Raw genomic sequence first — 15597 nt, forward strand, 5'->3', positions numbered from 1 at the left:
GGCGCTCCCCCCCTGTCTTGTGGGAATTTTCGGGAAGCGGTCTGTGGTGTCATCTGCCTTATCGCTTACATGAGTCTCAACCTTGAGTGCGGTTTGTTATTCTGGAGAGACCCGATTGCTTTGTGGTGCTCTCCTGGGACTCACAAGCTATCTCAAGGTCGACTGCCCGGTTTGTGCTGTGATGCTGGTGGAAACATTGACCATAGCACTGTAAAATGGATGAGTGGTTTGTTGGGTGTTTTTTTATTTTGGTTTTTTTTTTTAAACAGCAAGGAGGAAAACATCCCGTCAAATGCGGGATGCTCCCAGCGCCAGCAGGAGCGTGACACTGATGCTCTCACCTTCTCGATAGGTGCGTGGGATGAAGAGAGCCTGACGCCTGCCCGGAGAGGAGACCCCAGACCCCGTGGAGCTGCCCACCATGAGCAGGGCTCTGCTGACAGGCAGGATGCAGCCGGAGAACCGGAGCGTCTGCGTCTTTCTGCCCACCCGGGAGCAGCTCAGCCTCGTCGTTGGGGTGAGTTGGCTGGGAGGGAGGCCGGGAGGTCACTGCATTGCGGCCGAGGCTGCGGTTCAGTTTTGTTTAACTCCCGTTGTTGTCCCAAAAGGCTGGTGCCGGTCTGCTGACCGAAAGGCTATTAGCCAGCTTAGGGTTAATTGGTGTTCCATTTTCTAATTGGGCAGCTTCAACTCATTTGCAGAGTTCCTTAAAAGTCCTGGTTATGTTTTTGGACAGGGGGTCTCGTCTGCTCTTTTTCTGTTGTTATTTCTTTTTTTTTATTCTCTCTAAGTGTTTTTGCCACCGATAATAATCTAGCCATTTTAAAAAAATTGAACCTGAAGTGCCTTGACGACTTGGCAAGCGTGCCCAACACTTGACCGTTTGCTCTGGCGTTTTAGCTAGTACTGGCTTTGATAGTCTGCAGATCCCTTCAAAGACTCTAAGGCAGAGTAAACAGCCATTGAGGGTGGGGTTTTTTCCCCTCCTTTGAGTACTTGTACACACAAAAACTAGAGGTAAGTCGCTTCATTTCTTTGATCGCCACTTCAAATGCCGAAGTGTGTGTGCGTGAGTGACAGCAGAGCCAGGTCAGCTGGCAGCCCGGCATGGCACAGTGTCCACCACGGCTTGGTGCCTCCTTGTGCAGCGCCGGCTGTTCCTTGAACTTGTGAGAAACCGAGCTGACAGAGGCACTTCACGTTCGGGCGACAAGCTAGCCTCAAGGATAAGTGCTCTCTTGTGAGCAGTGTGTGTGCACTCCTGTGTGGGCTGGGGAAGTTTTGCTCTGTTTTGGGTGAGTGGTTCCGCCCCACCCCCCCCCCCCCCGATGGGGAGTGGGAGAAGACAGTTGAGGTGAACTGTTATTTTAAGCACTTGATTGAAAGGGTGGCTTTTGAAACTATGCATGCTAATCTTCAAAATCCATGTAGGAATTTTCCTACCTGCTGCGCTTAAGTGTGGCATCGTTAACTGAAACAGCCACAAGGGCTGGATGGAACAAGGCTTTAACAGCAAAATCTGGGGCGCTCTGCTTCTAGGTTACCAGTTCAAACCCAGCTCATCGACCGCCCCAGAAGGCTTTTGCAAACTGCTGGCTTTTGTGCAAGCCACAAAACGATGGTTTAATTAAGTTGTTGGCAGCAGGTGCACAGGCCTGGGTAATGGTCTGTTGCGGCTGACCCTAAATCTCACCTTCTTATAACTTTTATCAGGGAGGCTAAAGATGTGAGATAGCAGAGCCTGCCCTGCCGCGGGGAAGGTGCAGACTGGCGTGCGGGAGGGCAGTGTGCTGGCAGGGCTGGTACTGTCACTGTTCCTCCCTGTGCCTGTGCTACGCACATGGCTGTTCCTCCACCACAGGGTCACACTCTACCATATTAAGTTTAGGCAGCACTTAGACCATACAGTAAATCCTGGACCTGCAGTTTATCATAAAAATCACATAATCATTTAGGTTGGAAAAGATACTTAAGATCGAGTCCAACCATAAACCTAACACTGCCAAGTCCACCACTAAACCATGTCCCTAAGTGCCACATCTACACATCTTTTAAATACCCCCAGGGCATTTAATAAGCATAAGAAGTGGTCTTTTGCACTGAGCGATGGCAGGGATGGAGGGAAGGTGCCGTGTCCCCCCGTTCCTGCCTGCTGCCCCTCCAGAGAGTTGGGGTGCCTTGAGCATCATTGCCTTGTCCCGCAGAGGGGTCCCTGCCAGAGCATCCCTTGGTAGCCCTTTAAAAACTTTTTCCTGCCTCGCTTCTGCTGCCCCTTGCTTTGGTGGCTGGGAAGTTGGGAAAACACGTATGTGGAGATGCCTGCATGTGAAAGAGAATAGCTGTCTGGGCCAAAACATGAGACCTCAACGCACAGTCGTGTCCTAATTGCATAGAGAGTGAAACATGACCTGTTACAGTCGGGCAAGTAGCCAAAACCAGCTTCTCATTTGGTTTCTGTCTTTACCACAACACCCCTTCAAAACAACAACAAGAATTAAGATTTTGCAGCTGGAGAGATCTTTTTTTGTAAAGGAACATCAAGGCAATTTTCTAGTGATGTTGGTAGAAGCCAAAATTAACTAGCACAACCACAGATGATACTTTGTGCATTTATTAGAATAATAATGCCACTACTTAAAATTTCCAAAGCCTTTTAACCTCTTCAGTGTGGAATGCAAATACTAAACAAGTTTGCAGCTCAGTGAGGTAGGTAGGAATCGTTATCCTTCCAGTGGAATAAATTAATAGATCCTTCCTGTGATAAGCACAGTGTTTATGCAGGTAATTCCTTTCTCCCCGCCTCCCATATAAATTCCACCCTTCCAGATAAGAGTTTACCTATATGTGTTTTATGTGGTTGCATGCAGATTGAAGCCTGCTCTTGAAAATGGATTTGTCTTACGCCCTTCACAGATAGTGCTGTTGAAGAGAGGAGAGCAGGAGCCATTTTAAAGTCTTTTCCTGCATAACTGGGTATCTCTTAATTAACTTTGGTGTCCACCTTTCTGGATGTATAGATGAATTTGAAGGGATGGTGAGGAGGAAAACTGTCTGCCCGAGACCAACTGTGAACATGAGGAGAAGCAAAGCAGTGAGGAGAACTAGTGGGTGCTGCAGCTCACCAGCTGCCCCGAGGACGGTGAGGCAAAGTGGGAGGTTTCTGCTGGGGAGAATGGACATCAGAGCACAGAGCAAAGCAGTATGCCTTGCTCCAGGCAGCCCCAGTGGGGAGATAGAATATGAGCACCAGCAAGCTTAAGCAGGCTGTGAGTGAGAATGGTGCAACTAGAAATTGTATCGGTTGCATCAAAGATCTTGGAGTGGTATCCAGTTTGTTCGGTGTTGTTTATCTGCTAGCACTGTGGCTTATCTCCCTGATAGTTTTGAACCTGTTGATCAATGTCAACTAGTTTTTATGACTAGATTTCTGAAAATTTTCTGGGGTGGTAGCAGCTGAATAGAGGAGAGAGACCTATGCTAATGAAGGCTGAGCTGCCCATGAGGGGAGCAGGGCAGGCAGCCACCCTACTTGTGTTTGGGTAGTTCAGAAGCAGCCACAGCAGATGTTGGTCCTTGCCTAGCTGCTGGAGAAAGGGTGGGAGTGTGAGCAGAAGTTTTTGGAGGGGAGGAAGTCTGGTGAGGTCCTGTGTGTTTGTGAATGGCAAGTGTAGGTCTGAAGTCTTTCAGTTGTTTTGTGGGCAGTAGAGCTGATGTTTTAAAGCATATGGACCAAGAAAAACAGAGATAGGTAACCAATACACGTGGGTATTTGCACACAGAATGACCCTGGAGTAGCAGTTACCTTCTTAAACTTGCACTCGACTTCACTTTGGACTAAGTTTCATGTGTAAAGAAGCCCTGAGTCTGACATGGGGCAAAGCTGAGTATCAGTGGAAGAAATAATTTATGGTGTGTCTGGGATGGAGCTTGGCATAGGAACCATACACAAAGGAAAGAAAGGCCAAAGAGAAGTGCACAGATGAAAAATGCAAAGGGAAATGTTGGTTGCTTTGAGCAGAGGGGAAGGCAGGAGGAGGGAACAGTGATTGCAAGTGTAATTGGTATTGCATAGCCTTGAAGGCTGGGAGTAAAACTTGATACAGAAGGAGAGTGCCAAAAGGAGAATGGACAAGGTGGTAGCTCACATACCTGCTGTGCAGGAAATCTGATTAAATTACTGCTTTATAGGCTGAGTGTCACAAAACATTGAAGTGCTCAGTTCCCTAGAACTAAGTATCTTAAAGCAGGTTTTTCTTCCCTAAGTGTGAAAGCATGCCACTTACAAAATTCATCTAATCACATAGCTTTTACGTAGAGTCTTGTGCTGCCGGTGACTCTTGTATGCACATAACCATTCTGGTTAGGGGTAGGTCACCTCTTCCTTCGTGAGTCCTCCCCAGGTAGAGGAACATGCTCAGAGCTTGCTTCCTTGAGAAAGGAGGCAGATCCGTGCCCAACTTTCTCTTCCAACTGTGTGTTCTGGGCAGCTGAGCAAATACTGCGTTTAGGTGTGAGACTGGAAGGGTGCACGGAGACCCATAATAAGACCCAGATGTGGTTTTGGGTCTTACCAGAACAGTACGTTACCTTCTCCCCTCCCAAAGCACCTCTATGCACATGCGTGTGTGTATTGGTGTAGCGCAGGTTTCAAAGCTCCCGATTAGGCACTAGTGAGTGGCTGGCTGGTGACGCCTTGTCAAGTAGAAGAAAATGAGTACTTAAATGACCTCCTGTTTCCCATTGTCCATGTCTAGTGACATGGTACATCTTGGGGCAGGGAGGGGAGTGCAGCCAGTTTCTGAGGAGTGTGGCACGCCTGCATTAAAAGGGTTTGAAGAATTATGGAAGCAATTAGTTTGATGGTGGTGATTAGTTTGTAGGAGAGTTCAGGAGTTGACTTCTGCCCTGTCATCTTTGCTGCGGTGAAGGTAGCGCTGCGCTGTCCTCCCTTGGGAAGGCAGCTGCTGCTGCTAATCTGCATTGTCCAGCAGCGGCGTGATGAAATCCAGAGGTTCTGGCCCATTTTGCAGCTGCAGCTGGCCGCACTCTGGACTGACCTGAGGTTGTCTGTCAGCGTTGTTCTGCTCTCCCCATCCGCGCTTGCTCAGAACTCCTTCCCCCATGCCTCTTAGGGTTGGGGGCTTGAGGGTTTTTGTTTGTGCCTGTGGTTGTCTGTCTGTCCGTGCTTCTGGGGTGGTGCAATGGGGCAGGGGGAAATGAAGCTGTAGGTGAGGGGATATTTAGCGGGGGAATCTTCCGATCATAGGACACATCCAGGTCTGCACGTGCAGGTAGCCAGAATCACGCTCTTGCCGGGGGAGCCTGTGCTAGAGAAGGGCATTCGGTAGGTGTGCGCGTTGCCACGGCTCTCCCTCGCCCTGTGCCGTACTTGGAAATACTGCCCAGCCTCTGGTCCGCGGCAGGAGTGTGTGCTGGCAGCTCGGCTTTCCCAGCACTTCTTCGGTGCGTGCACAGGGTACTGGAAGGTCTCAGTGTGGCATGGAAATGGGCAAGAGTTTATATAAGCTGTTGGTGACAGCTTCGGAAGATGAAGATGTTAACTGCTGTGTGACCAGAACTCAGCAGGGAACAGAACAAGCTCTTCTGTGTGGGGTACAGAGCAACCTCATCTCTTATCAACCAACAAGCTATTTCTACTCAAACCATGCAGTTTGGGGTTTGTTTGTGTACTTTTGTTTTTAGTTCTCCTGAATGAAGGTTTTCTTTTTTTGTTCTTGTTTTTTCTCTTAACCTCTCAAATTTTTTTGCAAGAGAGTAGTATTTTCATTTCTGTAATTACAAACACACTTTTTCTAAAAGCATCTATAAATGGTTTGGTCAGTACTGCACAAAACTAGGGTTGCAGCAGTGCTCCGAATTCTTACACAAAGATGCCAATAGATAGGAAACTTTAAATTCATGTTTTACTGAGCTGAGCCACGTTCCACTGTGAAGGAAGGGGAATGACACATTGATTATTATTCTGTGACAATAGCAATAATACTGAAAACAAAGCTTGTTTGGGGGGTTGGTTTTGGGTTTTTTTGTTTTTTGCTGTGGTACCCCAAAATTTATTGGCCAGTGTAAAGAAGGAGAATTGCTCCATCCAGGTGTGTGAGCCATCTGTAATGTTGGATTGGTTGTTTCTTTCAGGTCAAAGCCACTGGACAGGAGCTCTTTCAGCAAGTTTGTGATTTAGTGAAGATTAAAGAGCCTCACTTCTTTGGCCTCAGCATTGTTAAAAGTAAGCAAACTCAATGCACGGAGCAAATGACTTGGCAAACATCCACAGACCCGCTTGTGTATTTACAGTGTGTGCATATATACACAGTGGCTGTGCCTGCGGGGAATTTGATTGTAATAAGGTCACAAAGTATGTAGATTATGCACAGGCTTCTCGAGCTCTTTTGATCTTTGGTATGTGGGCAGACAAATTGGGAGAAGGGGCGGCTTTTGTTCTCCTCCTTTGTTCTTACACGTTCCACCTCTTTGTGGGGTTTTCTTTCTCTCCTGTAGCCGAGTTGCTGGCCAGCATATTTGTCACTGAATTCAAAACTGTCAGTAGTTGAAGAAGAGGTGAATTTTAAAAGGAGTTTGGGGCTGAAAGCGTTACTTATCTTCTGAAGTCACAAGCAAAGAATGTGGCACCAGGGGGAGGAAACTTAAATGGTTTGAGGGGACTGAATGGATGTGTGTGGGACGTTGGGTTTTGAAATATCGCGTGGGAAATACAAAACTTCTTAATCTGGGTTGAAGTCCAGTCTGCTTGGTCCTACGGCTTAGTATTGACCAGGGAACAGTGTAAGATGATGCCTTAAAGGAGCAAACTGATATGAAATACTACATTTCTGGGATGGTGTGTGCATTGGCACACCGCACCCCCCAACTCTTGGTAATCAGAAATGGATCTGTTGTCTTCCTTATCCTGCCTCCCTATATTTCCTCAAGCATAGAAAGGACTTTTCCCTCCTAAATTTTTCTCAAGTGTGTTGTTATTTACTGCTGCAACTCTAGATGTTGTTTCATTGAAGTGAGAATAGTCTTTTTTATGAGTTCTTCTAAATTAGGTTTCTTTTGCCTCCTTATGAGCATGTTGGGTAAAATAGTTTATTTAAAGTTTACTTGTCTCATTTCCTTTCTGCTCTCATTCTCTGAGAACTTTGGGAGTTTTTTGAGCACAGCACTCAAACTGAGACTGGAGGAAGCTGTTTATCTCCATAAGATTTGTAGAGTCTCCAAGAGATTCCATCAATGTAACTAAACCAGTAGCTAACAAATATATCTGTGCATCTAAACCAGCATGTTTTTTTTTAATGCAGGGAAGACCTGAATGCTCTTAACTTTTTTCACAAATTGACTGTGTTCCTGTGAGTCCCCCATCCTCCACTGCCTTTTTATAACACCAGTTTTTGCCTATTCCACTTGCAGGACGTCTTGGGTGAAATTGAAGCTCCTGTCTGCCCCTGTAAGACAGGGCAATTTCATTGCCATTTTCTTTGAATTAGGTGCTCTTCTGTTCTCCTCGTGTTTCTTTCACTTTTTTTTCCCTTTCATATCTTTCTTGTTTCATATTTTCTGTACCCCCTTTTTTCCTTCCCTCCCACCTTTTGTGTGGAGCAGTTTCCTTCACCCTGTCAAGCACAGGGGCTCTGGCCCCAAAATACCCTATTGTGGCAGATGCCTTTCAGCCTGCTGGAAATGCAGTATAACTACCTCAACCCAAGTTGCATAATAAAGCTGTGCTGACTAGACCTTGAAGTATAATGCCCATAGCTCTAAACATAAACAATCTTCTCGCTTCACTAAAGTGTTCTTCCTTTTTAGAGAAGCTAATTCTTTGCAAAGCTCTTTGAAAAACGTCAAGGAAAATTGTTGCAGGAGCCCAGTAGCATGAATTAACCTCTTGTTTTGTTTTGTTTTCCTGACTATTCCTCACTCCTGCTTTCTGTAGCTCAGTTTGTGAAGCTGCTTAATTGGAGGCTCTGCATGCTCACCCTGGCTCCTCCCGACAGCCATCTCCCTCTGCCACCCAGGCAGGTGTCAGGATTTTGGATAAGGAAGAGATTTGTTTTTGTTTGTGCCTCTGTTTAACAAAGTGTTGGGGCTGAACAACGGGAGAGACGAAAGTGTCAGCAGTGAGTTTCTCAGCCTGAATGGCCACAGCCACCAGGAAGGCTGCAGCTGCCCTTGAGAAGGAGCAAACCTGATCTGTTTGTCATTCCTTCCTCTGGTCCCTACCTTTAGTCTATGAAAGTCCAGTAAGCTGCTGACTGGAGTCTTGTGGGGTGGGTTTTAGGGTTTTCTTTATTTTGTTTTTAAAATAACTCTAGGTTTATTACTGTAGCACAGTAACAAAGGAAATCTTTTGTTTTCTGTTCCCCAACTTGATTTCCCCCCCCCCACCTTGTTTTGGCCAACAGACTGGTGATCATCTCCCTTGCTGCCAGCGGTAAGTGAGGTCTTGCTTCTACTGCAAACATAGCACTTTCCATCTCCGGCATTTGGAAGGAGCCTTTAAGGCATTGCCTGCTTTTCTGGGATTTTTTGGTTTCACAGCAAGCTATCATCTCAAAAAAGGGAAGCAGCCCAGTCAGGTTGTGGGGAGCCCTGGGTAAGTTTTGCATTGCCCAGGGCTGTCTTGCAGGTACTTAAGTCAACTGCCTTGGCTGAGCAGCAGGTCGTCCCATGTCCCAGAAAGGCTGCAGAGAGAAGGCGTGGGACTGGTCTGCAGGGCAAGGATGGGTTAGATCTCAGAAAACTAGAGAGGAAGCCACTGCATTTCAGACCAAAGTATTCCTCTTCTGCATGATGGTTTCACCTCTCTGTGCTGCAGCTCCAAGATGTCGCTTTTTAACAAATAACTGCCCTGTTTTAATAAGGGTGTATTTCCCGGTTTCTTAATGTGTATTTGGTTTTGGCAGTCTGATGCTGCCACATGCAGAACAAGGTATTCTAATCCACCTGCAGCCATTACCTTGCTGCTAATTTGTCAACAAAACCCTGACTGTCAGCAGTGGCAAGAGAATGAAAATTAAAGGATTTCTGCAGAACTGTAACCAATCACACTGGGTGGATTATCTGGATTAGGAGCCCATTTGACCTGCAGACGTTGTACAGATAGGCTAATGCTCAGTTGGTCTCATAGTATGTGTGTGAGGGGGAGAGGTTGGGCTCCTTAATCATAAACCAAAGTTTAACCCCTAAGTGTGGCAAAAATGAAAACAGCACCACAAAGCACCGTGCAAACTGCAAAACCACGAATGCTGGGAGATCTAAGCTCTAGGTCTTGGAGCGTGTCTTCCAGCATTCGCTGGCTAAATTTGTTTCCTTCACTTCTGACTGTTATAGATGCCAAGGGCAAGCTTCAGGATTTAAGATAACAGTAATGGTGGCAGAACAGAATTTTTCACCACTTTCGCTCTTGAGTTTTTTATTCTCAAGACGAAAGCCCCTTCAGCCAACTGTACTGGGGGGGAAAAAGCTTGCATCTGTAAGAAAAATTTGATCCCTTTTGAAAATTAAGTTCAGGGGTGTATATTAATGGAAAGCCACACCGGCACAAAGCTTGGGACATGTTGCTCTTCTAGTTTTGTCACAGATGATCAAGCAGGCTATACCTTGTGTTCTGCTGCATTTTTTCCTTGTAGTTTGCTCAGTGAAGACCCTCCAACCCTGCCAGGTTCAAGCTGGCTCCATCGGGTTCAGCAGCTGGGTCTTACATTGCAGCTCCTCCTGCAGGGTCAACCTTATCTAGTGCCCTGCGGGAGGCTTCCCTCTTGTTATCAGAAAGAGTACGCAGGGACGCAATTCACTCTTCGAAACCAGAACTGATTGTCAGCAGACAAAGAACAGCCAGGCTTCTTTTGTTGTTATAACCTGGATCCCTGTGATACTGAATCTTGAGCTTCTCCTTTCTCGGAGCAAACTTTGCTTGACCCAAGCAGATGGAAGCCTTCGATTGTGAAGGAGCAAGCTTGCAGCTCCTACGCACTGCCACTGTCTCTCTGTGTCCTATCAGTTTGTCAAGATGGCTTTCTAAACAGGCAAATCGCTTTGCTTCAGCTCCCCTGCCTGGAGGATCGTCATTGAATTACTACAGCTATGGCTGTTCACTGCGCCAGACCCGTGCTTCCCAGTCTTCCTTACTTGCGTGCTGTGGTGGGTTGACCCTGGCTGGAGGCTCTATCACTCTGTGCCTCAGCTGGACAGGGGAGAGAAAATATAACAAAGGGCTCGTGGGTCGGGATAAGGACAGGGAGCGGTCACTTGCCAATTACCATCATGGGCAAAACAAACTCAGCTTGGGGAAAATTAATTTAATTTATTACCAATCAAATCGGAGTAGGATAATGAGAAATAAACCCAAATCTTAAAACACCTTCCCCCACCCCTCCCCTCTTCCCAGGCACTCTTCTCTCCTGAATTCTCTGCCTACTTACCCCAGTGGCACAGGGGGACGGAGAATGGGGGTGGGTTCAGTTCCTCACACGTTGTCTCTGCCGCTTCATCTTCTTCAGGGGCAGGACTCATCACGCTCTTCCCCTGCTCCAGCGTGGGCTTCCCACAGGGTCACAGTCTCCTTCGGGCATCCACCTGCTCTGGCGTGGGGTCTTCCCCAGGTTGCAGGTGGAGATCTGCTCCACCGTGAACCTCCCTGGGCTGCAGGGTGACAGCCTGCCATCTCACCATGGTCTCCTGCATGGGCTGCAGGGGAATCGCTACTCTGGCACCTGGATCACCTCCTCCCCCTCCTTCTTCACCAACGTTGGTGTCTGCAGGGTTGCTTCTCTTACATGTTCTCATTCCTCTCTCTGGCTGCCGTTTCTGTGCCCCCTGCAACTTTTTTCCCTTCTTAAATATGTTAACGCAGAGGTGCTGCCACTGTCGCTGATGGGCTTGGGCTTGGCCTTGGCCAGCAGCGGGTCCATCTTGGAGCCAGCTGGCATTGGCTCTGTTGGACACAGGGGAAGCTTCTAGCAGCTTCTCACAGAAGCCATCCCTGTAGCCCCCCGCTACCAAAACCTTGCCATACAAACCCAATACATGTACTTAGCCAAGGAGCTTGGTGGTTAACTCTGCCAAGACCGCTCTGTCTCCAGTTAACTGTTCTGCCTCTGTGTATCCTCCAGTACTGAAGTTCATGGATGGAATATGATACCACGTTATTTTTGTATTACGTGGGTATCTATTACAACAAAGGGTCTCTTAAGAAGGCAGGTGACCTATAATAGAAGTTCTTCCAAATACCTTTGGGTGATTTCTACACCCCAGTCCTTCCCCACTGTTTCTGCTTCTGCCTCTCCTCTCTCAAATACCTGCATGGAGAGTTGCATTTCCTTTATGAGTTGCTTCTATATCCTAACCTAAGAAGATACAGCTCTGTTATAGTGACTTTGATACCTCCAGCAAAAGTTAAATGCAATGTAAGGAAAATGTGGGCAGAAATGTGCCACCTAGAGGGAATTGCAGGAGTTCAGGTGTTAAAACAGTTAAAAAAGCGCTCCTTGGAAGTACTTGTATGGTCTCTTCCTATGAAGGCATTTTTTTGTTTGTACCTGCTGTCAGTTGTTTCTCTTTCAGCATCAGTACAACATCCAGCCAAGTGCTCTCCTGCCCGAGCATTGCAAGGGATGTTTGCTCTTGGTTGAGCAGTGCTGAAAGTAGTTCTGCAGCTCTTCTTGTGCAGAAGAATCCCCTGTGACACTGCCAAAGGTCCAAAGGGCTTTGCCGGGGCATGCCTTGTTGCTAACTGTAAGATGCCAACATAAAATTCCTGCAGTACGTACTCATCGTCAGGAATGGCTGACCCTTTGTCTCAGTCTTCAGACCTCAATAGTTTCTAACAGCCACACTACCTTGGTGCTTCTTGATATTGCCTCTTTTCACTCCTCCTTCTGTATACCTTCTGTCTGTCCCAGGTAAAATGACCTCATCCAGGACCAACCTTGCTTTATTCCCAGCCTCTGTTGCGGTTCTTCCCTTCTTCACTTGGGATGTGTGTACTTCCCAGCTAAAGCTAAAAACACAAGGCTATCCTGAAGCAAGACCCCTTAGTAAACTAATTGGCCAGGTGCTGAAAAGCGGACAAGGTTTCCTTCTGTTGGCTTGAAAGGTAACACCGGGAGCGTCGAGAAGTTATGTAGAGGTGGTGGGAGCAGATGCCATGTGGATATTGATGTCCCCAGGCCACCAACACTTGGAAGCCTGGGGAGCTCCACATGCAAAAGGAGTGTGTAGCCATCTTTTCTTCAATAAACAAATAAAAAACCCCATGCTGGTATTCAGGGAAGCTAAACAGGTTATGTGAGGTCTACGGCATGTGTTGTGAGGTATTTTTAAGTGCTGGACTTTTTTTAAGCTTTAGCTCTCCCCTAACTCCCTCTGTTCTGCTCCTGATCTCGTTCTTGTTGCCTCTCAAGGGAAATAGTGGTGTTGCCATGAGGCTTCTTGCAGCATCTGGGAGAAATTAAGCACTATAGCCAAGGACAATTTTTTCCCCCCTTCTCTTTAAGACAGAAAATGCTTGCTATGTGGAAGTTTGGCTTTGCACTAACTCACATTTTATTTGAATTCTAATCTTCTGGACTGTCTAAATAGTTACAATACTAAAATATACTTGACTGAACCAAAGGAGTTAATGGGACATTCCTGGCTGCCAATGGGGCCTGAGCTCTGCCTCTTGGTAGGACAGGACTTACCTCTGTGGAATTTCTCAGTGCTCCTAGCCCAAAGTGGGCACAGAAGGAGAACAGGTTATTGGCATTCACCATTACTTATCTTTTCTGCAGGGAACATACCTTTCATAAAAAATGAAACGGGGAGGCACTAGTTAATGCAAAATAATGGCTTTTTAGAGTAACAATGACTCAGAACTGATTTGACCCTGTATTACAGCCATAATTTTCTATTCCCATTTTCCCTGCAGTGTAAATAATGCCTATTGTAAATCTGCAACACTCGCTGGAACTGTGTCACTTTTTTGTGACTGGAGACATGGCCCATTATTTTTTTGCAACAATGCGCATCCTATATTTGCTTAAATATGTAAATGTGTTAAGCTAATTTTGCAAAGTAGGAGCACTTGAATGTTTGCATTTCTGGTGACTGCTTGATTTGAAGCGAGATTTTTACACCACAAACTTTCCTTTTCATTTGAGGGCTCTTAATAGCTGAAACTAGGAGAAATGTGTAAATTGTGTTACTGCAAACTAGCTGTCCCCATGCGTTTCTTGGGATTGCAGTGCAGTGCACTGCTGTGTTGTGCCAGGTCTGGTGTCTTTACACACATACATGAGGGAACCTTTTAAGAGAAGCTGATATGATGTATTTTTAAGCTCACTGACAGTGCTGAGACGAGATTCATGAATGCAGTGTCAGTAGCTGCAGGTGGACAGGTGCGTATTTGCATGCATGCGTGCTTCTAAGCCAGCTTCTTAGTACCTTTCAGTTGTTGTCCTTCAGCTGAGGCCAGCGAAGCAATGACAGTTTGTACCTGCTGAGTGTCCAGCCCTGTTTGGATCCACAGATCGGACATGTTCTTCCCTGGAAAGGCGGCCATCTGTGCATTTCTATACTGGCCTTTACAGCACTGCTCTGAGGTGCTGCAGTTTGGTGCCCTCATCTCTGTTACAGATGCTTGTTTTCAAACCAGAGGCAGTTTTAGCACCAGGCAAGTTTCACCACTAATCCAGTTTAAGGGGGAAAAAAAAACCCACAACGAACATAGGGCTGGGGAGGGAAATACCTCTTTGTTTTTGTAGATGGAGGCTTAAGCTGCAGGTTGACATTCCAGCAATATTAACTTCATTAAGGCAGGAATGCAGCACTGCATTCTTGCACGGGAGGGAGGACCGGGAGGATGCTGGGCTGAGCTGGAGAGGAGCAGGACCCCCAGGGAGAGCTGATACATCGGGGTGTCCTCCTCCTTCAGCCTGCCTTATTCTTGGGTTTTAGGTGCACCTCTCGGTAGGCATGATAATGACCTGGAGTCCTCAGGCTTGTCATCTGGGCCCTCCCAGAGTCATCTCTCTAACCTAATTAACATGACAGAGATAAATAGGGGCTGTGGGGTGTGGGTAACAAATGGCTTTACTACTGTGGAACTGCTCTGTCATCCTTTTCCCCTTTCTGTCCCAGTATCCCTGTGTGTTGGGAGGCTCAGGGTATATCAGCACACTTGCTGTTGCCATCTTTCCATCATGGCTAAGGAATAAATCATGTATTCCCTAAACACCTCTGGGCACAGGATCATTCCTGAGCAAGAAGGCAAAACGGACCCTACAGCTTGTTACAGCCGTGCAGGTTCCCTACCCTCGTTACAAGAAGGCAGCTAAACACTGTAGTGCTGGTGGAACCGATACAGGCTCTACCCAACACCGAAGCCAGGACACCGTGCCATCAGGAGCAGTCCCAGTCCCGCTGCAGGAGCCCACAGTGGAGCAAGCACCCTGTGCTGGGACTGCCGAAGCCCAGGGAGGGACTGGGTACTGGGCTTGTGTTATCCCACTCCTGTCTTGCTGTGCAACTGCTTCCTAAATGAGCTTTTATTTACTTTTTAAGAAAAGCTTTACAGAGTCACTTATCAGCTTGGCAGCTGACAGTGGACAGAGACAAGGCCAAGAGATGGACCAAACCTCTCTCTCTCACTGACTAGGGCTTCTATCAACCTTTTCAAGGCAGGGTTATCTGATCTTAATGGACTTACAGAAGCAAGGGTTGGGGCTAGCATAGCCCCCCCAGCCCTATCTTACAGGCATAAGTGAAGAGGCAGGTACAAGATGCAGTCTCTGATGCTAAAACCTCTTCTCCTTGTCAAAATAGCAAAACAACTTCTGTATCACCTTGGGTGCTACAGCACTTAAATTACCACCACTAAAATTTTCAGGAATTAACAGCAATTTCAACAGTGCTGTTAAATACTGTCTTGTATAAGCATGTGACATGTCAAGCAACATGTTAAACAGAAGTGTAATTACATTAAAGTTACAGCTGCAATCAATACAATGCAGGAAAGACCATAGGAACAGAAACAGGACTTTTCTGGGATTGTTCTCTTTGTGTCCAGTGTTACCAGTATTTTACACAAGGCTTCCTGTTAGCGTGGTGTGTGGACCGGTTCTGGCTAGCACCAGGTGTGGTTTCTTTCACTTGAGGTGGGAGCCGAGCAAGGTTGCGACAAGGGGGTTTTTTTGCTTGCTTGTTTTTTAAAAGCTTGCAAAGGAAGTATTTTCTGTATCTGCCCCTATAAGGAACTGGAATGCTCTGGGAGGATGGCTGCAAAGTAGCTCAGAGCCCCCTTGAATACCTGCTGTAATGCTGGCCTCTGCCAGTCCTTCATCTGCTATACAGGCACGAGTGCAGGCTCTCATTTGGTTGTAAATCTCCATTAGAAAAATTTCATCTCTATTCTCTCCTTCCTTTTTTTTTTTTTTTTTTTTTTTTGTTTGAAATCAGAAAGCAAAAGCCAAAGCTTAGAAGTCTGGGCTGGTCTTCAGGGACAGAAGGTTTTGTGAAGGGTTCTTTTTTTTTTTTTTTTTCTTCCTTTTTTCCCCTCCTCCTTATGTCTAAGGAATAAGCTTTTCAACTTGGTACTTACAT

General features: G+C 46.7%; 1 protein-coding gene across 5 annotated transcripts in view; it reads left to right on the forward strand.

Moving 5' to 3' along the window:
• Nucleotides 1-357: 357 nt before the first annotated feature.
• Nucleotides 358-15597, forward strand: part of FRMD1 (FERM domain containing 1) — a 34427-nt gene continuing 19187 nt past the window's right edge. For all 5 annotated transcript variants that reach the window (XM_049831211.1, XM_049831212.1, XM_049831214.1 and 2 more), the window contains exons 1-2: nucleotides 358-517; nucleotides 6154-6244. In XM_049831211.1, the coding sequence (XP_049687168.1) occupies nucleotides 422-517; nucleotides 6154-6244 (187 nt within the window). In that variant the 5' untranslated portion in view covers nucleotides 358-421. The remainder of the gene's footprint in view (nucleotides 518-6153; nucleotides 6245-15597) is intronic.

This window comes from Accipiter gentilis, chromosome 28 (genome assembly GCF_929443795.1).
Source record: "Accipiter gentilis chromosome 28, bAccGen1.1, whole genome shotgun sequence".
Lineage (NCBI taxonomy): Eukaryota > Metazoa > Chordata > Aves > Accipitriformes > Accipitridae > Astur > Astur gentilis.